The following is a 23,157-nucleotide window of genomic DNA, read 5'->3' as shown; positions in this document are numbered from 1 at the left end:
AAGGGAAGTGGATTAGGCCTTACCTTCCTGTTATTTAGTACTCCCCTGAGGCTCCGGTTCTCATCCCAGATCCAGGCTCCACCACCATCACCTCCTCTCACCCTCTACCTGAACTCCCGGCTACTCTCACGCTCTGTGTTGGTGAGATTCCTTCTTCCTGACTACCCATTGCCGTGAAGGAACCACTTGCTGTTTGGATATGTTCCATGAATGCGCTGATACATCTGGTCATTTGTTTCCACTGCCTACAATCAAAGTGAGAATTTCTCTGCACAAGTGCCAAGCTTTCCTGTGGCCTGGCTCCTGCTGAGAATGTTAAAGGTTCTTCAATTCTCTGCTCTGGTGATGGTTTGGCAATCTTGTCAAATTGAAATTTGGCATTCTGACATTTCACCTTGATCTTTTCCTCACTCCTGTTACTACATCTGGTTTCAGTCGCTGGAAGGATCATTTGCAGCCAACATCAGTCCCTGGATAGGATTATTTTCCATGTCTTTAGCTGGTCTGTTCCCCCACTCAAGGACACATCAGTGCTAGATTTGCTCAATTTCCTCACAGATTCTGGTGATTTTCACGGCTGCCTCAGTGCTTTGACTGGGGCTTGTACAGAGAGAATGTGTAACACTGACTTTCCCAATCCCTTGTCAATTGGCTGAATTCTTCACTTGTGAACTGAGGGCCACTGTCATTCATTATGATGCCTGGAGTACCGGACTGACTGATGTGAGTTTTCAGGCATTCTTCTATCTCTCTCATTGTCATTGAAGACAATTGGTCTACAGGTCAACTGGTCTAACTCCCAGCTGTTAGAACAGCAGTTTACAGTGACCAATCAGCTCCTACCAAAGGTCTACTCCCAGCTGCATCCATCAGTCTGGAATATCAGGCATCATTAATGGCTGTCTAGCTGGTTTAACTTGGCCCTCATTACACCACTTTGACTAATGTGGACTTTAATTTCGTTACTCATGTGTCTCTTTAGAACATAAGAACATAAGAAATAGGAGCAGGAGTAGGCCATCCAGCCCCTCGAGCCTGCCCCGCCATTCAATAAGATCATGGCTGATCTGTTGTGGCTCAGTTCCACATTCCCGCCCTCTCCCCATAACCCTTAATCCCCTCTCTTATCAAAAACCCATCAACCCGCGTCTTAAAAATATTCAGCGAGGCAGCCTCCACCACTTCAACGGGCAGAGAATTCCAGAGATTCACCACCCTTTGAGTGAAGAAGTTCCTCCTCAACTCTGTTCTAAACCGCCCCCCCTTTATCTTGAGGCTGTGCCCCCTAGTCCTACTGTCCTTTCTGAGCGGGAAGAGTCTCTCCACCTCTATCCTATCCATCCCATCTCTTGCCTTTCTCAGCATCAATTCAATTCCTCGATGGTTTGCAATGGGTTCACTTCAGCATTTCACCTCTCATCTCTGTCGGGGTGAAGACTCTATTTCCTTTGTTAAGATGCCACCTTGCTGTATCAATTCGCCTCAGTCTGCCCGATATGCCTGTGATCACAGGTGTGTCAGAGTATCCGTTCATCTCTGCGTCATGTACTGCCTGTCAGAAAGCCAGAGGTTCCAATCAGACTGGTTACATTTCAAAACCCAAATATTGGTTCTGAAATCTCTCCATGTCCTCCTGAATGTCTCCCATTATTCTGGAACTGATTCACTACAGATGCTGTTTGTGAGTTCTCATTCTTACCCTTCCACAAGCTGGGGTTTAGTAATAGTTATGATGTACTTTCAAGTATCTCAGTCCATGGCTCATCTGCCTTATTCACTGAATCCTTTGCTCTGAAGTGTACACCATTTAGAGGGTCTAATTTTTGATTTCTTCCCTAGCTCCCTGGACTCTGCCTGTTAGATCTCATCCCTCTCTCTTTTCTCTTTGATACAGGAAACAGAGAATTAGGGAAAATTGATCATTTTCAGGTTGGAGTGCCAAAGAGGTCAGTGCTGTAATACACCTTTAAATGATAGGAGCATGACATCACTAGAAAATAGAACACAGATAGAACATAGAACATTACAGCGCAGTACAGACCCTTCGGCCTGCGATGTTGCGCCGACCAGTGGAACCAATCTAATGACCCTCTAACCTAAACTATTCCAATGTTATCCATATGCCTATCCACTGACCATTTGAACACCCTTAAAGTTGGCGAGTCCACAACTGCTGCAGGCAGAGCATTCCACGACCTTATAGAACATAAATGCGTTTAAAAATAAAAGGTCTCCCATTTAAGGTGGAGATGCGGCAGAATTTCTTCTCTCAGAGATCACTGGGCTGTGGAATTCACTCCTCAAGAGAGCAATGAAGGCTGGCTCATTGAATACCGAAGGAGCAGCTGATGGAACAAGCATGGGGATAACCTTCTTCATTCATTCGTGGGACATTCTTTCTGGTTGTATCACAGCTTGGTATGGGCTCCTGCTCTGCCCAAGACCACAAGAAACTACAAATGTAGTCCAGTCCATCACACAAACCAGCCTCCCATCCATTGACCCTGTCTACACTTCCCGCTGCCTCGGCAATGCAGCCAGAATAATTAAGGACCCCACGCACCCGGACATTTTCTCTTCCACCTTCTTCCATCGGGAAAAAGATACAAAAGTCTGAGAACACGTACCAACTGACTCAAAAACAGCTTCTTCCCTGCTGCTGTCAGACTTTTGAATGGACCTACCTCACATTAAGTTGATCTTTCTCTACACCCTAGCTGTGACTGTAACACTACATTCTGCATTCTCTCCTTTCTTTCTCTATGAATGGTATCCTTTGTCTGTATAGCGCGCAACAATACTTTTCACTGTATGTTAATACAGGTGACAATAATAAATCAAATCAAATCAAATAATGGGTGTCCCTGGCTGGGCCAGCATTTATTGCCCATCCAGAAGGTGATGGTGAGCTGCCTTCTCGTACCACTGCAGTCCATGTTCTGAGGGTGGTCCCACAATGCTGTTAGGGAGGGAATTCCAGGATTTTAACCCAGCGACTGCGAAGGAACTGTGATATGTTTCCAAGTCAGGATGGGAGTGGTGTGGAGGGAAACTTGCAGGTGGGGGTGTTCCCATTTATCTGCTGCCCTTGTCCTTCTAGATGGAAGTGGCTGTGGGTTTGGAAGGTGCTGCCTAAGGATCTTTGGTGAATTGCTGCAGTGCATCTTGTACCAGAAAGGAGAGGCTAACAGTGACCCTCGTGTCCATGGAGTTGATTTGAAATCTGGAACATGATCTTGGATGCACTGCCAAAACTCCTCAATTCCTCAATTCCATAAATGAAAGAGTCATGACCCTTAACCTAGAGCTCAGCTGTAACCAAAGTGGCTCCATCATCACCGCGTATCCCCCAACCTTTTACTCCAATGAAGGTGTGAAGGGAACGTTCTATTCTGACCTTGATGAAGTCCTCATTGCCATCCTAAAAGAAACATCCTTCTGGGGACTTTGATGCCAGGATTAAGCAACATCTGGAGCAGACCATTGGGAAAAGCAGGCTGGGAAAAGCCAATATAAATGGCCTCCTCCTGTGATCAGCATGGATTCATTATAACAAATACCCTCTTCCACCAGATTGACAAATATAAGATCACATGGAGACAGAGTGGTGGCAGAGAGGGAAAGAAAAGGAAGCAAATCCTGTTCTCTATATTCCACTAGCTCATGGGAGGTCCTGCCCCATGTACCCAAAGTCTTATTGTTTACAAATCAGCCTGTCCAGTCACATAAGAACCATGGCAGGAACTCTGGACCCTGAGTAGACACCATTCTCGAAGCCAGGGACACCAATGACAGTGATTGAGGCTGGGTCATTAGATACATTCAAGATGTGTTCGAGTTATACACTGAAGAGGGGCTGGGAAGCTGGGTGGGGCTGGGGGGACAGGCAGGGAAGTGGAGATAAGAACATAATCAGATCAGCCATGATCTTCCTGTGGGTGGAACAGCCCCAGAGGCTGAATGTTCCACTCCTCCTATTTCAGATATTTCTTTTCTCTAACTGATGTAGAGTAAGACCCGCTGGCTGTTTATCCTCCCCTCTCAGTGTTCTGCAGCTACTCTGGCACCAGGGAAACAACTATCCTGGATTCATGTTTGTGGCTGTATGGGTTTTTTACTCGTTTATCGCTGTCAGCATTTATTGCCCATGAGCTGAGTATTTCACTTGGCCATTTCATAGGGCATCTAAGAGTCAACCATATTGCTGTGGCTCTGGAGTCACATGTAAGCCAGGCCTGGTAAGGACAGCAGATTTCCTTCCCTTATGGACAATAGTCCTTAAGTGAACATATTAGTGAACGTAAGTAGCTGTATTAGTGAGAGGCAACATAGTATTGTGAAGAACAGACGTCTCACCAACTTGATTGACTTTTTTGAGGAAATGATGAAGATGATTGATGAGGGTAGGGCAGTGGATGTTGTCTACATGGACTTCAGTAAAGACCTTTGACAAGGTCTCTCATGGCAGACTGGTGCAGAAGGTGATGTCGTTCGGGATCAGAGGCGCGTTGGCAAGGTGGATACAAAACTGGCTCGGTCAAAGAAGACAGAGGGTAGCAGTGGAAGGGGGCGTTTCTGAATGGAGGACTGTGACAAGTGGTGTTCCTCAGGGATCAGTGCTGGGACCTTTGCTGTTTGTAATATATATAAATGATTTGGAGGGAAATGTAACTTGTTTGATTAGTAAGTTTGTGGATGATACAAAGGTTGATGCATTTGCGGATAGCGATGAGGATCATCAGAGGATACAGCAGGATATAGATCAGTTGGAGACTTGTGTGGAGAGATGGCAGATAGAGTTTAATCTGGACAAATGTGAGGTAATGCATTTTGGAAGGTATAATACAGATAGGAATTATACAGTAAATGGAAGAACCCTTTGGAGTATTGATAGGCAGAGGGATCTGGGTGTACACGTACACAGGTCACTGAAAGTGGCAATGCAGGTGGAGAAGGTAGTCAAGAAGGCATACGGCATGCTTGCCTTCATTGGCTGGGGTATTGAGTTTAAAAATTGGCAAGTCATGTTGCAGCTTTATAGAACCTTAGTTAGGCTGCACTTGGAATATAGTGTTCAATTCTGGTCACCACACTACCAGAAGGATGTGGAGGCTTTGGAGAGGGTACAGAAAAGATTTACCAGAATGTTGCCCTGGTATGGAGAGCATTAGCTATGAGGAGAGGGTGGAGAAACTTGATTTGTTCTCACTGGAACAACAGAGGTTGAGGGGAGACCTGATAGAAGTCTACAAGATTATGAGAGGCATGGACAGAGTGGATAGTCAGAAACTTTTCCCCAGGGTGGAAGAGTCAATTACTAGGGGGGCACAGGTTTAAGGTGGAAGGGGCAAGGTTTAAAGGAGATGTATGAGGCAGATTTTCTATACAGAGTAGTGGGTGCCTAGAACCCGTTGCTGGGGGAGGGAGTGGAAGTGGATCTGGTCGTGACTTTTAGGGGGCAGCTGGACAAATATATGAATAGGATGGGAATAGAGGGATATGGTCCCCCGGAAGGGTAGGGGGTTTTAGTTCAGTCGGGCAGCCTGGTCGGTGCAGGCTTGGAGGGGCTGAAGGGCCTGTTCCTGTGCTGTAATTTTCTTTGTTCTTAGTGAACCAGATGGGCTTTTATGACCATTGCAATGGTTTCATGGTCATCACTGGACTTTTAATTCCAGACTTTTTAATGAATTAAAATGTTACCATTGCCTTGGTGGGATTTGAATGCAGGTCCCCAGAGCATTAGCCTGGGTCTCTGGATTACAAGTCTAGTAAGAATATCACTACACCAATGCCTCTCCATGTCTGTCCCATAATTATCAACTCTCCTATCATACTGCTTTTTGAGTTTCCTCCTCCCCTGCTGTGCAAAGCTGTGGTGCTGTGGACATGACTCTGGCTGTATTCCCCAGTTTAACCATCATTTCACCATAATTCAGAACTCAATATTAGTTGGAGAGTAAGATGTTTCCAGGGGTCCCTGCACTACCCTCCTGTACCTCCCTGACAGCCTGCTGGTTATCCATGACCTCTCAGTCCACGTACTCTTAAACTGTAGGATGACCACACCCAGAACTGTGCTACCCATGCAACTCTCATTTTAATGTATGCACTGCAGTGGTGCCAACCACAGAAACCTCCAGCTCCTGTTACCATAAGACATAGGAGCAGAATTAGGCCTTTCAGCCCATCGAGTCTGCTCCTCTAGTTCCTCTAGTGACACGACTACCACAACAGGGAAGCAGCTTGGAGTTCCCACATGGAACAGGACGTACATCTGTCATGAGCAAAGTGCCCTATGATTTATTAGCATACGATCTAAACGTAGCAGAAATAGGGTTACATTAGTCTCTGATCTGACAGAGTATCAGCTACCCACCAAACAGCTTGAGTGTCCCTTCCATGATTTGAATATTTCCCTCAGTCTGGCCCTTCCTGATTGAAGTACACTGACTCTGACTCTGTTGCTTGGAGACTGAACGCCCCTGGTTTGCTGCCCAGCAGCCTGTGGACAGCGGGCCTGTCCCTGACCCACCGCCTCTCACTCTCACCCCTACAGGGGAGGGGCCAGGCTGCTGGAGGGAGGGGCCAGGCTGCTGGAGGGAGGGGCCAGGCTGCAGGAGGCAGGGCCAGGCTACTGGGGGCGGGGCCAGGCTGCTGGGGGCGGGGCCAGCCTGCTTGGTGCAGCGACAGGTTGCAGGGGAGGAGCCAGTTGCGTAGGCCGGCCACTGGAGTGCGCGGCCCGTCTTGAAGGGCGGGGTCACGGTGCAGGGGCGGTGCTTGACTCGAAGGGGCGGGGCCTAGCTGGAAGGGGCTGTGAGCAGCCCAGGGATGGCGGGGAGAAAACAGGAAATGACGATCCTGAGGGGCGGAAATGCGCGACTCCTGCGGGGCGGATATGACGCAATATCGGGATTGGTACTGAGAGGAGAAAAGGTGAGAGAGCGGCGGGAAGATAAACACCCGGAGGATAAATACCCGGAGATTAAACACCCGGAGGATAAATACCCGGGGATTAAACACCCGGAGGATAAATACCCGGAGATTAAACACCCGGAGGATAAATACCCGGGGATTAAACACCCGGGGATTAAACACCCGGAGAATAAATACCCGGGGATTAAACACCCGGAGGATAAATACCCGGGGATTAAACACCCGGAGAATAAATACCCGGGGATTAAATACCCGGGGATTAAACACCCGGAGAATAAATACCCGGGGATTAAACACCCGGAGGATAAATACCCGGGGATTAAACACCCGGAGAATAAATACCCGGGGATTAAACACCCGGAGAATAAATACCCGGGGATTAAACACCCGGAGGATAAATACCCGGGGATTAAACACCCGGGGATTAAACACCCGGAGGATAAATACCCGGGGATTAAACACCCGGAGAATAAATACCCGGAGATTAAACACCCGGGGATTAAACACCCGGAGGATAAATACCCGGAGATTAAATACCCGGGGAATAAACACCCGGAGGATAAATACCCGGAGATTAAACACCCGGGGATTAAACACCCGGAGGATAAATACCCGGAGATTAAACACCCGGAGGATAAATACCCGGGGAATAAACACCCGGAGGATAAATACCCGGGGATTAAACACCCGGAGGATAAATACCCGGAGATTAAACACCCGGAGGATAAATACCCGGGGAATAAACACCCGGAGGATAAATACCCGGGGATTAAACACCCGGAGATTAAACACCCGGAGAATAAACACCCGGGGATTAAACACCCGGAGATTAAACACCCGGGGTTATTTTCCTGTCCTCGCTGGATTCCGAGGAAGTGCCGGAAGATTGGAAAATGGCTAATGTTACGCCGTTGTTTAAGAAGGGTGCCAGGCAAAAGGCGGGGAATTATAGGCCGGTTAGTTTAACGTCTGTGGTAGGTAGAATGTTAGAATCCGTCATTAAGGAGGAAATAGCGAGGCATCTTGAGGGGAATTGTTTGATAGAGCAGACGCAGCACGGTTTCGTTAAAGGGAGGTCGTGTCTGACAAATTTATTGGAGTTCTATGAGGATGTGTCTAGGGCAGTGGATAGAGGAGAGCCGGTGGATGTGGTCTTTCTAGATTTTCAGAAGGCGTTTGACAAAGTACCTCACAAGAGGTTATTGCAGAAGGTCAGGGACATGGAGTTGGGGGTAGGGTGTTAGCGTGGATAGAGGACTGGTTGTCAAATAGGAGGCAGAGAGTGGGGGTCAACGGGTGCTATTCGGATTGGCGGATGGTGACTAGTGGAGTGCCCCAGGGGTCGGTGCTGGGGCCTCAGCTATTTACCATTTATATAGATGACCTGGAGGAGGGAACCGAGTGTAGGGTGTTGAAATTTGCTGATGACACCAAGATTGGTGGAACGGCTAATTGTGTGCAGGGTGGGGAGAGTCTACAGAAGGATCTAGATAGGCTGGGCGAATGGGCCAGGAAATGGCAAATGGAATTTAATGTTGGCAAGTGCGAGGTTGTCCACTTTGGTAGGAATAATGGTAGGAAGGATTATTACTTGGTGAAAAACTGCAGCAGGCGACGGTGCAGAGGGACCTCGGGGTCCTTGTGCATGAGTCGCAAAAACCCAGCCTGCAGGTGCAGCAGGTGGTCAGGAAGGCGAATGGGATGCTGGCCTTCATAGCGAGGGGGATTGAATATAGAAGTAGGGAGGTCTTGCTGTGGCTGTATAGGGCATTGGTGAGGCCGCAGCTGGAGTACTGTGTGCAGTTTTGGGCGCCGTACTTACGCAAGGATGTTTTGGCCTTGGAGGGAGTGCAGAGGAGGTTTACTAGGCTGATGCTGGAGTTGAGGGGGTTGAGTTATGAGGAGAGGCTGAATAAACTAGGCTTGTACTCGTTAGAGTTTAGAAGAATGAGGGGAGATCTCATTGAGACGTATAAGATGATGAATGGGATGGATAGGATAGAGGTGGAGAGACTCTTCCCGCTCAGAAAGGACAGTAGGACTAGGGGGCACAGCCTCAAGATAAAGGGGGGGGCGGTTTAGAACGGAGTTGAGGAGGAACTTCTTCACTCAAAGGGTGGTGAATCTCTGGAATTCTCTGCCCGTTGAAGTGGTGGAGGCTGCCTTGCTAAATATTTTTAAGACGCGGGTTGATAGGTTTTTGATAAGAGAGGGGATTAAGGGTTATGGGGAGAGGGCAGGAATGTGGAACTGAGCCACGACAGATCAGCCATGATCTTATTGAATGGCGGGGCGGGCTCGAAGGGCTAGATGGCCTACTCCTGCTCCTATTTCTTATGTTCTTATGTTTAAACACCTGGGGATTAGACAGCCGGAGAATAAACACCCGGAGAATAATCACCCGGGGTTTAAACACCCAGGGAAGAACACCTGGGGCTTAAATGTCCCGTGATTAAACACCCAGAGAAGAAACATCTGGGGATTAAACACCCGGGGAATAAACACCAGGAGATTAAACACCAGTGAAATAAACACCCGTGGAATAAACACGTGGGGATAAACACCCGGTCTTAAATACCCAGGGTTCAAACACCCAGGGATTAAACACCTGGGAAATAAATACCCAGGGATTAAACACCTGGGAAATAAACGCCCAGGGATTAAACACCCAGGAAATAAACACCCCGGGATCAAACACCTGGGAAATAAACACCCAGGGATTAAACACCCGGGAAATAAACACCTAGGGATTAAATACCCGGGGATTAAACACCTGGGAAATAAACACCCGGGGATCAAACACCTAAGGGTTAAATACCCAGGGATTAAACACCTGGGAAATAAACACCCAGGGATCAAACACCCGGGAAATAAACACTTAGGGATTAAATACCTGGAGGTTAAATACCTAAGGATTAAACACCCAGAATAAATCACAGGAATAAATATCAGGACCCAACTCTCGTTAGTAAACACCCAGGAACAGAGGGCTCTGCTCCATCTCAGTGCCGTGGCCGCAGGGTTGATGCTTTTGATACCTACATAATCCTGCTGACAACATTCGAGTATCGCAGCATGAGAGAGGCTGGAGAGCGGGTTCAGAAGGTTGCTTTTTTTTGAGATTTGAGGCTTTATTACTAAAGTACAAACGCAATTAGGTTTAGCTAAAACTCAGCTGTGATTATATTCAACTCTGGGCATCAGACTTTAGGGAGGATGTGGAGGAGATTGGAACCAGTGATGAGAGACTCTGGTCACCTGGAGAGACTACTGGAGAAGCTGGGATTGTTCTGCTTGGAGCAGAATGGAGGCAAGATTTATTTGTGGTGAGTTGTTGTGTTTGGAATGTGAAGCCTGAAAGGGTAGAAATCATTCGGAATTTCCAAAAGGAAACTGGGTGAGTATTTTGCAGGTTATGGGGAAGAGTAAAGGACCGGGAAGTGTTGGATAGTTCTTCTTATGAGCTGGTACAGGCATGATGGTCGAATGGCCACCTCCTGTATTCCGCTATTCTACTGATACTGGTACAACTGTCTGTCTAATTCCCATTCCTTCCTTTGGCCTTTCCCAGACACTGTGTGATGGATGAGCTAGCTCATGACCTGGCATCTGCACTGGATGAGACATCGGAGCAGAACCGGCTGGACGAGGAGATCTGGGATGGGCCCGGGCTGTGCCCACGGCAGCAGCAGAGACGGCAGGCACGGAAACGGAGGGGACGGAAACGGCGGTCCAACTCCAACCACTCACTGGACTACGCTCGCTGCTACAGTGAGGCCTCTGAGTCCAGTCAGGATGAGGTGGCGGGAGGGGGAGGGATCGCGGGAGGGGGAGGGGGCAGTGACTCGGACGATGACCGAGCAGTGGTGAAGAGACTGTCCTCTCTCAATGTCACCCTGAAAGGGAAGTACCACAGCTGGCATGAGTCGGACTCCTTCACTGAGAATACACCCGGGCAGCCACTGCGCCGACGGCGCAAGGTCAAACGTGTGACATCGCGGGGTACGGGTGACGTCAGTGCAACGCTGCAGAAGAAATTGAAGGTGTCAGAGCCTGAGCACGGGTCTCAGCCCCCTTCCTGTTCGCTGAAAACCCCCTGCCAGCACAAGAAACAGCGTTTGTGCAAAACCCCCCCGGAGGATTCATGGCTGAGCCCCGAGGCACTGACCATCCAGACCGGCCTCTCCCTGGGGGAAAGCTGCAGGGAAGGGATGGATTGTCAGACAGAGGAACAGAAAGCTTCAGATGAGAACATGACAGACAGGTAATCCGATTGGAACAGCGCCTCCCACCCCTGCTGTTGCACTGTGAACAGCAAACTCCACTTCGAGTCACAATATCCTGGATCCAGTTCCCATTCCCTGCACTGTCAGAGGGTCAGTGCTGAGGGAGTGCCGCACTGTCAGAGGGTCAGTGCTGAGGGAGTGCTGCACTGTCAGAGGGTCAGTGCTGAGGGAGTGCCGCACTGTCAGAGGGTCAGTGCTGAGGGAGTGCCGCACTGTCAGAGGGTCAGTGCTGAGGGAGTACCGCACTGTCAGAGGGTCAGTGCTGAGGGAGCGCTGCACTGTCAGAGGGTCAGTACTGAGGGAGTGCCGCACTGTCAGAGGGTCAGTGCTGAGGGAGTGCCGCACTGTCAGAGGGTCAGACTGAGGGAGTGCCGCACTGTCAGTGGGTCAGTACTGAGGGAGTGCTGCACTGTCAGAGGGTCAGTGCTGAGGGAGTGCCGCACTGTCAGAGGGTCAGTGCTGAGGGAGTGCCGCACTGTCAGAGGGTCAGTGCTGAGGGAGTGCCGCACTGTCAGAGGGTCAGTGCTGAGGGAGTGCCGCACTGTCAGAGGGTCAGTGCTGAGGGAGTGCCGCACTGTCAGAGGGTCAGTGCTGAGGGAGTGCCGCACTGTCAGAGGGTCAGTGCTGAGGGAGCGCCGCACTGTCAGAGGGTCAGTGCTGAGGGAGCGCCGCACTGTCAGAGGGTCAGTGCTGAGGGAGCGCCGCACTGTCAGAGGGTCAGTGCTGAGGGAGTGCCGCACTGTCAGAGGGTCAGTGCTGAGGGAGTGCCGCACTGTCAGAGGGTCAGTGCTGAGGGAGTGCCGCACTGTCAGAGGGTCAGTGCTGAGGGAGTGCCGCACTGTCAGAGGGTCGGTGCTGAGGGAGTGCCGCACTGTCAGAGGGTCAGTACTGAGGGAGCGCCACACTGTCAGAGGTCAGTGCTGAGGGAGCGCCGCACTGTCAGAGGTTCAGTACTGAGGGAGTGCCGCACTGTCAGAGGGTCAGTGCTGAGGGAGTGCCGCACTGTCAGAGGGTCAGTGCTGAGGGAGTGCCGCACTGTCAGAGGGTCAGTGCTGAGGGAGTGCTGCACTGTCAGAGGGTCAGTGCTGAGGGAGTGCCGCACTGTCAGAGATTTTGATATTTGATTGCGATGTCTGCGCCCTCAGGTGGATTAAACATCTCTTTGGCACTAAGGATTAGCAGGGCAATTCCTCCTGATGTTCCAGCCAATATTTATCCCTCTATCAGCATCAGGGATGGAGATACTCGGACAATAAACCCAGTGCTGTTTGTGCGATCCAGCTGGGAACAAATGTGCTGCTAAATTACAACATGGGTACACTTTGCAAAGTACCTCCATTGGAATGCTCAGCAGTGGGGGGCAGTGCGGGTGGTTGTGGTGGGGTTGGTGGGGGGTGGATGGTGGTTGCGGGGGGGGTGGTGGTAGCTGTGTTGGGGGGCTGTGGGATGGTTGCAGGGGATGGGGGGTGGTTGTTGGGGGGGGTAGGTGGTGGTGGGGGGGGTAGGTGGTGGTTGCGGGGGTGGGTGGTTGTGGTGGTAGTTGCGGGGGAGGGGGGGGTTGCAGGGGGTGGGGTTGGTTGTGAGGGATGGGGTGGGGGGGATGGTGGTTGCGGGGGTGGCTGCGGGCGGGGGTTGGTTGGTGGTTGCGTTGTGGGGGATGGGGGTGGTTGCGGGGGGGTGGGGTGGTGGGGGTGGTTGTGGGGGGATGGGGGGTTGCGGGGGGATGGGGGTGGTTGCGGGGGGGTGGGGGGATGGGGGTGGTTGCGGGGGGGTGGGGGGATGGGGGTGGTTGCGGGGGGCGGGGTGGTGGGGGTGGTTGCGGGGGGGGGTGGGTGGTTGCTGGGGGGATGGGGGTGGTTGCGGGGGGGTGGGGGTGGTTGCGGGGGGGTGGGGGTGGTTGCGGGGGGGGGTGGGTGGTTGCGGGGCTGGCGAGTGTTGCTGATGGGTTTGGGTGTATCTGACTGTGCGCTCTGTTTTCCAGCGAGGTGAGCAGTGTGTGTAGCAGTGATGGTCTCTTCACCAATGACGAAGGACGACAAGGTAACGATGTGCGAGTCGCTGTGTGTAGTGACCCGGGTTAAATCAGAGCCATTCACAAACTGCATCATTCCCGGAATGATCGATTCGGAAAGCAGACAGGCTACGTGAAGCTTGTGTTATTTCTTATTTAGATCACATCTTAATAGTGTCACCAATTCTCCAGATCAGAGAGTTATTGTAAAGAGAGAGAGGGAACCAGTGCTGGAATAAGGAATCGGAATGCGATCTATCCCATTGGAGCTGCTCTGCCATTCAGTGAAGTCATGGTGGATTTCCTTAGCGACACTTTCCTGCACTGATCCCGTTTTTTATTGTTCATTCCGGTGACATTGCCATCAGCCAACCAGCATTTCATGCCCACCCCTACCTGCCCTTGGACTACAGGATTTGCTCCATTTCAGAGGGCAGTTAACAAGCAATCCAAAGGAACAGGCAGAGGCCATTCAGCCCATCGTGCCTGCTCCATTCATTGCTGATCTGCTACCTCAACACCACTTTCCTGCACTATCCCCATGTCATTATTCTCTAGAAACTTATCCATGTCTGTCTTGAACAGACTTGATGACTGAGCTCCCACAGCCCACTGGGACAGGAAATTCCAAATATTCACCTCCCCTTGTGTGACCAACTTGCTCCTCATCTCAGTGCAGCCATCTTGAGTCAGTGAACTGACGTATCTTAATGTTGTATGGGACTACTGCATGCAACATCCTCCACCCCAGGTCCCTGATGGTAAGGGGAAGGACTCCCACGTAGAGGGACCTCCAACACCAGGCAGTAACAAGGCGTGCCAAAGCATGGCTGGGCCGTGAGCGACGGCAAGGTGTGCAGAACAACTCATGTAGGAATCTCCTCCATACAGCGCTCCTGCTCTTAGATATGTGGGCACAGTACAGCCCCCAGTTAACACCCAAATATAATTAACACCAAATTAATATACACTCAGCACACTAATTCACCCTAATCCACCTGACTAGTTACACTCTCAGAAACTGTGAACAGCTTTGTCAAACATGATTTCCCTTTCATAAACCCATATCAACTCTGCCAATCATACAGCCTTTTAATTCCTTCATTATCACATCCCTAAGAAATATTTTCTAGTATTTTCCTTACCACTAATATCAGCCTGACCTGCCAGTGCTTCCTGTTTTCTCTCTACCTCCTGTTTTGAAAAGTGGGGTTATATTTGCTATCTTCCTACTGAGACTTCTGGAATCTCGGGAATTCTGGAAGACCAAAATCCACGCATCAGTTATTCCTGTGCTGACTCTGAAACTCGGATGGTTATTGCCAGCAGCTCCAGGGAGTTTGTGAGCTTTTAGTTTTATTAAATTCTCCCATGCTGTTTGTTTACTAATGGCTTAAAGTCCCTCATTACCATTAGTTTGATCACAAAATATATTTTCTGTCTTCTACTATGGAGACAGATACAAAATATTTCTTTAATGTCCCTGCCATTTCCTGATTCCCCATTAGGATTTCTCCTGCCTCTGATTCTAAGGGATCCACATTTACTCTCCCTAAACACTTCCTTCTCGTATACTTATAGAAACTTTTGATGGTTTTATATTTCCAGTGAGTTCAATCTCATGCAGTTTTGCCAGTTTCTTTGTTACCCTCTATGTAATGTTATAATCCTCGCAATCTTCAGCTATGCTCTTTTTCCAATGTTATATACCTGTTCCTTAAATAATGTTCCTGTTGGTAATGGTTAGAATATTTCCTTTTTTTGTCCTATATGGGGATTGCAAAAAGGAATTAATTCTATAGATGCGATTATTGCTCATCTAACACGTTTTTAATGTCATTTCCAATCCACTTTAATTAGCATAAACCCTTTACTTACGTAGCTTACCTATCTCCAGGATCACAGAGTTCTCCACACATCCCACATGGTGCAGTTGTAGCACTGCCCAGGATCACAGAGTTCGCCACACATCCCACGTGGTATAGTTGTAGCACTGTCCAGGGTCACACTGCACACACATCCCACATGGTGCAGTTGTAGCACTGCCCAGGATCACAGAGTTCGCCACACATCCCACATGGTATAGTTGTAGCACTGTCCAGGGTCACACTGCACACACATCCCACATGGTGCAGTTGTAGCACTGCCCAGGATCACAGAGTTCGCCACACATCCCACATGGTATAGTTGTAGCACTGTCCAGGGTCACACTGCACACACGTCCCACATGGTGCAGTTGTAGCACTGCCCAGGATCACAAAGCCCTCCACATATCTCACATGGTGCAGTTGTAGCACTGCCCAGGATCACAGAGTTCTCCACACATCTCACATGGTGCAGTTGTAGCATGCCACATGCCCTACCATACCTATATAATCATATTATTTAATTTTAGTTTTGAAACTAGTTACTTGATCCATTTCAAGTTATAGTTAGTTTACGTTAACTGTTTGCTTAGTGATATGTTCCCTCCCATTCTCATTGCTGCTGTTCTGCAGCACTGCTTGCAAACTGCACAGGGATGTCTCTTTGACATTCTGCATCCTGTCCTTGAACAGCAGAACAGAGAGGTTAAACTGAGCAGGAAAGTTGGAACAGACGGGATTTCCATTTTCTCGAAAAGAGAAGACTGAGGAGTGACTTGATGAGGGTCTTTAAGATTGCTGAAGAGATTTGATCGGGTGGCAGGAAGAGGGTGAGGCAAAACCTGGTGGTTATTGATACAAGGTCGCCGTGAATAAATCCAATCAGGAATTCTGGAGAAATGTCTTCATCTGGGGAGTGGAGAGAATGTGGAAATCAGCATCACAGGGTGTGGTTGAAGCAAATAGCATGAGTGTGTCTGAATGAAAGCTACATGGATGACTGAGAGATAATTAGAAAGGGAAGTTGACAGAGTGAGAGGACATGATGTGGAAGAGGGAATTAGCATCAACTTGTTTCACTGCAAATACTTTGCAATGGCTGCAAGCAGTCACAGAGTCTGTCGGAAATGTACCTCCACACACACTGACAAAACAAACATCGACTGAGGAACTCAAGGCATTAAACTTTATTATGGAGCATAAAGGAGCTTTACTCTGTATCTAACCCTGTGCTGTACCTGTCCTGGGAGTGTTTGATGGGGACAGTGTAGAGGGAGCTTTACTCTGTAAAGCTTTTGGCCTTGGAGGGAGTGCAGAGGAGGTTCACTAGGCTGATACCGGAGTTGAGGGGGTTGAGCTATGAGGAGAGGCTGAATAAACTAGGCTTGTACTCGTTAGAGTTTAGAAGAATGAGGGGAGATCTCATTGAGACATATAAGATGATGAATGGGATGGATAGGATAGAGGTGGAGAGGCTCTTCCAGCTCAGAAAGGACAGTAGGACTAGGGGGCACAGCCTCAAGATAAAGGGGGGCGCAGTTTCGAACGGAGTTGAGGAGGAACTTCTTCACTCAAAGGGTGGTGAATCTCTGGAATTCTCTGCCCGTTGAAGTGGTGGAGGCTGCCTCGCTAAATATTTTTAAGACGCGGGTTGATGGGTTTTTGATAAGAGAGGGGATTAAGGGTTATGGGGAGAAAGTGGGAAAGTGGAACTGATCCACTTCAGATCAGCCATGATCTTATTGAATGGCTGGGCAGGCTCGAAGGGCTAGATGGCCTACTCCTGCTCCTATTTCTTATGTTCTTATGTATCTAACCCCGTGTTGTACCTGTCCTGGGAGTGTCCGATGGGGACAGTGTAGAAGGAATAATTACCCAGTAGGAGTAACATGAGGTCTGTGTCCATTTTGTTGCCCCTGTCCCAGGGGTATCTCTCGACCTCCCAGTTGTAATCTCAGGGAGCAGTGACTGAGTCACACTGATTCCTCAGGAAACCTTGTGGCCCCTGTGCCCTGAGGTCTGGGTGCACTTGGTTAAACAGTGACACTGAGTGAATCAGGACAAGGTAGAGAGTTGCAGCTTGGCACGTTTGGATCTGGTTTCTCAGGGCTGCAGTTGTTATCTGCGTGTCTGTGTTAATGAGAACTTGTTGGTTTGAGTTAATGAGGAGTGAAAGGTTTGCTAATCACATTGGCTTTGGAAGTGGCAAGAAATTTAACAGTTGTCAGAACACTTTGTCTGAACAAGTCTGTAACGGCATTGATACAAGGTGAGTGACAGTCTGGTGCATTGGGAGTTGTATCTCGGGGGGGGCGGGGTGCGGAGTATGAGGGGGGGGCCAGTGAGGGTAATAGAGAGCTGGCCGGATTGGGCGGAGGACACGAGAGGGTCAGTCCGTGTTTCTGCTGAGAGTTTGCTCGAGAGACCGTGAACCTTTCATCCCCACGTCTCCGTTATCTGTGCCGAGCTGGTTGTGTGTAGAGAGCGTTGGAGAGTTACCCGAGGATGGATGGATGATTGGAGAGTTACCCGAGGATGCCCCAAGGCCCTTTGTGGTCAAAGAAATAGTTCAGAAATCCACCACTGGCACAAACAAAACTCTGCAGGTGCTGCAAACTTGAAATAAAAACAGGAAATGCTGGAAAAACTCAGGATCTTTCTTCAGTGTAGCCAATCTATAGACAGTAGCTGCTGCAAACAGATCCATTGTAGCTGTTTCTTTATTTGTTCCTCAGATATGGGTGTCACTGGTGAGGCCAGGATTTATTGCCCATCCCTAATTGCCCTTCAGCTGGTTCTTGAGCTGCTGCAGTCCACATGCTGTAGGTATACCTACCGTGCTGTTAGAGAGGGAACTACATCTCAAAAATATTTCACTGTCTTTGGGAGATTCTGAGGTCAGAAAAGACACTCGAGAAACGAGAGCTTGTTCTTTTTGGTAAAATGGAGGAGTTAATGTGAGTTTCTAAACTCAACCCCACTGTAATTCCTGCCCATTCCCGGGATATGTTTCCCTGTTACTCTCTGGATTTACACTGTAATTGGAATGCTGATGTGTGTCCTGTACTGTGCACCCACAGGTGACGATGAGCAGAGTGACTGGTTCTACGAGGGTGAATGTGAACAAGGATTCCGTATTCCCAAGCTGCTCCCTCACTGTGACACACAACTCAAACCACCGCTGCCAGATAAGGACCAGGCAGTGGGACAGTATACCTCACCTGCTTTCCTGCTCCCCTCTCGGCCGGCACAGAGAGGTGAGGAGAGGTCAGCAGAATGTTGGAGCAGACCCTGAGCGTGATGTAGACCCAACCCACCCCCTCTCTACCCCCTTCTCCCCACCCATCACCCCATCCCACCCCACCTACCACCCTCCCCACCCTCACCACCCATACCACCCATTACCCACTCTGTCTCTTGTGTCACTGCTCCAGGATGCTTGTGCAGGGTTTTTCTCTGTTTAGTGACAGGTGTAAATTTGTTTTTTCCTCCCCCAGGTTATCACGCTCGGCTGAATCGCCTCCCAGGGATTGCAGCCCGCTGTATACGGAAAGGACGGAGACGCCTCACAGGCAAGGTAATGTTTATGATGCAGGGGGAATGACCCAGGGGCTTGGGGGTTGGGGAAGGGAGGGGGTGTGGGATGGGGAGGGACAGTGCCCAATGTGTCCAGAGTGTCACCATGTCTGCCCTGTCTTCACATGCTTGGATTACACCTGCCCTGTCTGTGGTGTGAGCAGATCCCAGAGCAATCGCCTGGAACAACCTCTGCTTCCTCTTTTCCTGAGTTATTTCTCTCGCTCTCCCACCCTCACCCTCTGGTATCAGTTCTCCTGTGGATAGTGTGAAACTATACTCTGCTCATTAATTCTCCCTGATTCCAGCGAGCTGGGAGTTGGCTATTTTGGGGTTGTGAGCTGTATTCTGGGCTGTATAATTGAACTGATAAATAATAAGGCTGCTGTGTGTGAATGAGTGAAGACAAACACTTCTATTACTCAGTAATCAAGAATAATTGAAATGTAAACAGTTAGCATGTCAATGGTGAGTTATTAGCTGATAATTTGAAGACATTGGCTTCTGTTCAGTTCCAGTGAGTCTTGTCTGAGTAATCTCCAAACTGATTGACAGAATGTCTCATTTTGGAAATCAACAATTAAATCCAGGATGAATTTTCCAGCCAGCATGTTAACCCTCTCAGTGCTGACCCGAAAATAAGCAGCTTGTATTTACACAATTACTTTCACAACCTCAAGCAATGAAGGATCCTCACAGTGTGGTCACTGTTATAATGGAGGAAAGACTGACAACATTCTACTGACAATATAGAGGAGACAAGGAAAAGAGATGGACACAAAGATAGGAAAGGAAGAGAGAGCAGGGCGGAAGAGACAGAGGGGAGGGCGAAAGAGATGAGGGGAGGGCGGAAGGGACAGAGGGGAGGGCGGAAGAGATGAGGGGAGGGCGGAAGGGACAGAGGGGAGGGCGGAAGAGATGAGGGGAGGGCGGAAGGGACAGAGGGGAGGGCGGAAGGGACAGAGGGGGTCGAATGGATAGAAGCAGGAGGGGAGATGGGCAAGAAGGAAGGAAGTGGGAGGAGGGGGAGGGAGTGTGAGGGGATGGGGGGGAGAGACGGGTGCAGAGAGAAGAGGTAGACAGGGAGAGAAAACTGCCTGGAGAGAGTGAGTTGGAGCAGATCTCTGTCTCCTTTAATATCAGAAGCTGGATTTACAAACTGTGCCTTTTCCAGTTGGAGTTTATGAATAAGGAGTGGATAGGAACAAGAAAAGAGTGGGAGGAATTGGATAACTCTTTAAAAAAGCTATCATCAGTGAGATGGGCCGATTAGCCATGTTTTGTGAGTTGTGGTTCAGTGAAGTAATTTGTGCCTATCTGCTCTAACAGGAGGGGCCTGTCGGTGTGATCCCAAATGAGCGAGTGAGTCACTTTGGACAGGACCCCTATCAGAAGGAGTAAGTGGCAATATTCAATCTTTCAAGGCAGCCTTTAATGTCCCCTTGTGCTGGACTCCGTGTAACAGAAGCACAGCAAATAGTGGTGAACCTGTCGAACTCTCGACCACAGAAGGCTATGGAGGATAGGTCACTGAATATAGGCCATTCAGCCCCTCGAGCCTGCTCCACCATCCAACATGATCATGGCTGATTCTTTATTCTCCTGCTCACTCCCCACACCACTTGCCACATTTAGTGTCTAGAAATCTATTTCCTTTTTCAATATATTCAGTGACTTGGCCTCCATAGCTTTTTGTGGTAGAGAATTGCACAGTTCACAGCTCTCTGAAATGGCCTTCCTGTGTCCTGAGACTGTGACCCCTTATTCTAGAACCCTCCTACCCAGCCGAAGGAAATAACATTCCTGCCCCAGTCATTGAGGTTTACAGCATGGAAACAGGCCCTTTGGCCCAACTTGTCCATGCCGCCTTTTTTTTAAATCCCTGAGCTAATACCAATTGCCCACATTTGGTCCATATCCCTCTATACGCATCGTACCCATGAAACTATCTAAACACTTCTTAAAACACAAAATTGTACCCACCTCTACTACTACCTCTGGCAGCTTGTCCCAGACACTCACCACCCTCTGTATGAAAAAATTGTCCCTCTGGATCCTTTTGTATCTCTCGCTCTCACCTTAAACCTCCAGTTTTAGACTCCCCTATCCTTGGGAAAAGATATTGACTATCTAGCTGATCTGTGCCCCTCATTATGTTATAGACTGCGATAAGATCACCCCTCAGCCTCCTACACTCCAGAGAACAAAGTCCCAGTCTGTTCAACCTCTCTCTTTATAACGATAAACCATCAAGTCCCAGTAGCATCCTAGTAAATCTTTTCTGCTTTCTTTCTAGTTTAATAATATCCTTTCTATAATAGGGTGACCAGAACTGCACACAGTATTCCAAAGTATACAACTTTAACAAGACGTCCCAACTCCTGTATTCAATATCCTGACCGATGAAACCAAGCATGCCGAATGCCTTCTTCACCACTCTGTCCACCTGTGACTCCACTTTCAATGAGCTATGAACATGTACCCCTAGGTCTCTTTGTTCAGTAACTCTCCCCAACGCCCTACCATTAACTGAGTAAGTCCTGCCCTGGTTCAATCGACCAAAATGATCACCTCGCATTTGACTAAATTAAACTCCATCTGCCATTCGTCAGCCCACTGGCCCAATTGATCCAGTCCTAGGTACCTTTCTTCACTGTCCAGCCCTGTCAGAATTTTATACATTTCGGTGAGATCCCCTCTCATTCTTCTAAATTTCAGTAAGTACAGGGCCAGTTGACCTGACTTCTCAAATACCAATCCTGCCTTCCCAGAGTTCAGTCTGGTGAACCTTGGCTGCGTTTCCTCTGTGGTGACAGTGACTCCAAGCTGTGTGAGGTGAAGATGCTGCAGGTTTATTGTGACAGTCACTGACAGAACCTTACCCCGTGTACGTGTCCCTGCAGCTCAGTCACGTTAGTTATGTGGGATTGGGAATGGTCTGTGTGAAGAGCAGCTGAAACTCTCAGTCAGATTGCTGCCACATCCTCAGGTTGATCTGTTTGCTGCAGCCCTGGTGTTCTGGCAGCCTCAGTTACTCTCACTGGATCTGCAACATTTCACCCAACCTCCAGAATGATTTCTGGCTGACTTCCCCTGTCTCAGTCACAAAGAGAGTTTGGATCCAGGAGAGACGGGTGGGTGGGGGCTGGGGAGTGAGTGGGGGGGGGGGGGGGGAGCCGGGGAGCGAGGGCAGGTGGAGCTGGGGAGCAAGGTGGGGGGGACTGCCGAGGAGCGATGTGGGGGCTGGGGAGTGAGAGGGGTAACTGGGGAATGAGGGGGGTGTCCGGGAAACGAGGGGGTGGTCAGGGAGTGAGAGAGGGGGTGGGGAGTGAGGGAGGGAGCCGGGAGTGAGGTGGGGGGGGAGGTGGCTGCAGGGAGCGAGGGAGGGGGTGGGAGCGAGGTATATCTAACTCTCTGAGTGCTCGAAGAATACGAATGTACTGAGATGATTATCCTCCTTGCTGTAGATTGCGGAGAAACTTCTGTGTGAGGGGGCAGTACCGAGAGTGGAGTATGCTGAACCGGTTTCAGCCCTTACGTGGGGTAAGTGAAAACATTTCGTATTCTGCTCATCCTGAAGCTGAATTTCCCCTCGAGTTTCTCAAAGTTCAGCTTCGGCTTCTGAGCGGTTGTCAGGTTGAGAGAGGAATGCCCTGTCGAAAATGTTTGCAGAAGGCAGGGAGGGTTGGGTGGAGAGAGAGTTATTTTTGCGGTATAGGCTGATAGTAACAGGAAACGACTCAGCCTGTTACACTGGAACAGAAGGAGGCCATTCACAAGGACCGAGGGACAGGAGATGGTCACATGGCCCTGTGAGGCTGCATCACTATTCACTATGACCATGGTTGATTTTGGGCTGTAACTCCATATTCCCACATAGAAACACAGAAACATCAAAACTGGAAGTAGGAATAGACCATTTGGCCCTTCCAGCTTGCTCCACCATTCATTTTGATCATGGCTGATCATCAAATTCAATATCCTGATCCCCCCCTTCTCCCCATATCCCTCGGTCCCTTTAGCCCCAAGAGCGAAATCTAATTTCTTCTTGAAATCAGACAGTGTTTCGTCCTCAACTACTTTCTGTGGGAGTGAATGCCACACATTCACCACCCTCTGGGTGAAGAAATTTCTCCTCACCTCAGTTCTAAAAGGTTTCCCCCTTATCCTCAAACTCTGACCCCTAGTTCTGGATCCCCCCACCATTGGGAACATTCTTTCTGAATCTACCCTGTCTAACCCTGTTAGAATTTTATAAGTTTCTATGAGATCCCCTCTCATTCTTCTAAATTGCTGTGAATATAATCCTAACCGACTTAGTCTCTCCTCATATGACAGACCTGCCACCCCAGGAATCAGTCTGGTAAACCTTCGCTGCACTCCCTGTATAGCAAGGGCATGCTTCCTCAGATAAGGAGACCAAAACTGCAAACAATTATAGAGTGATAGAGATTTACAGCATGGGAACAGGCCTTCGGCCCAACTT

General features: G+C 49.3%; 1 protein-coding gene across 2 annotated transcripts in view; it reads left to right on the top strand.

Annotated features, from left to right (window-relative positions):
- The first annotated feature begins 6,900 nt into the window (after window positions 1-6,900).
- The window catches only part of LOC145352195 (G patch domain-containing protein 2-like), a 29,106-nt gene continuing 12,849 nt past the window's right edge, over window positions 6,901-23,157 (top strand). For both annotated transcript variants that reach the window (XM_080201922.1, XM_080201923.1), the window contains exons 1-7: window positions 6,901-6,933; window positions 10,505-11,197; window positions 13,201-13,259; window positions 18,176-18,352; window positions 18,593-18,672; window positions 20,001-20,068; window positions 22,139-22,214. In XM_080201922.1, coding sequence (XP_080058048.1) covers window positions 10,515-11,197; window positions 13,201-13,259; window positions 18,176-18,352; window positions 18,593-18,672; window positions 20,001-20,068; window positions 22,139-22,214 — 1,143 coding nt within the window. In that variant the 5' untranslated portion in view covers window positions 6,901-6,933; window positions 10,505-10,514. The remainder of the gene's footprint in view (window positions 6,934-10,504; window positions 11,198-13,200; window positions 13,260-18,175; window positions 18,353-18,592; window positions 18,673-20,000; window positions 20,069-22,138; window positions 22,215-23,157) is intronic.

Source organism: Carcharhinus amblyrhynchos, chromosome 14, assembly GCF_965287045.1.
Source record: "Carcharhinus amblyrhynchos chromosome 14, sCarAmb.v2.hapA, whole genome shotgun sequence".
NCBI classification, from domain to species: Eukaryota; Metazoa; Chordata; class Chondrichthyes; order Carcharhiniformes; family Carcharhinidae; genus Carcharhinus; species Carcharhinus amblyrhynchos.
The sequence above is the reverse complement of the archived record's forward strand: the minus strand, read 5'-3'. Positions and strand labels throughout refer to the sequence as shown.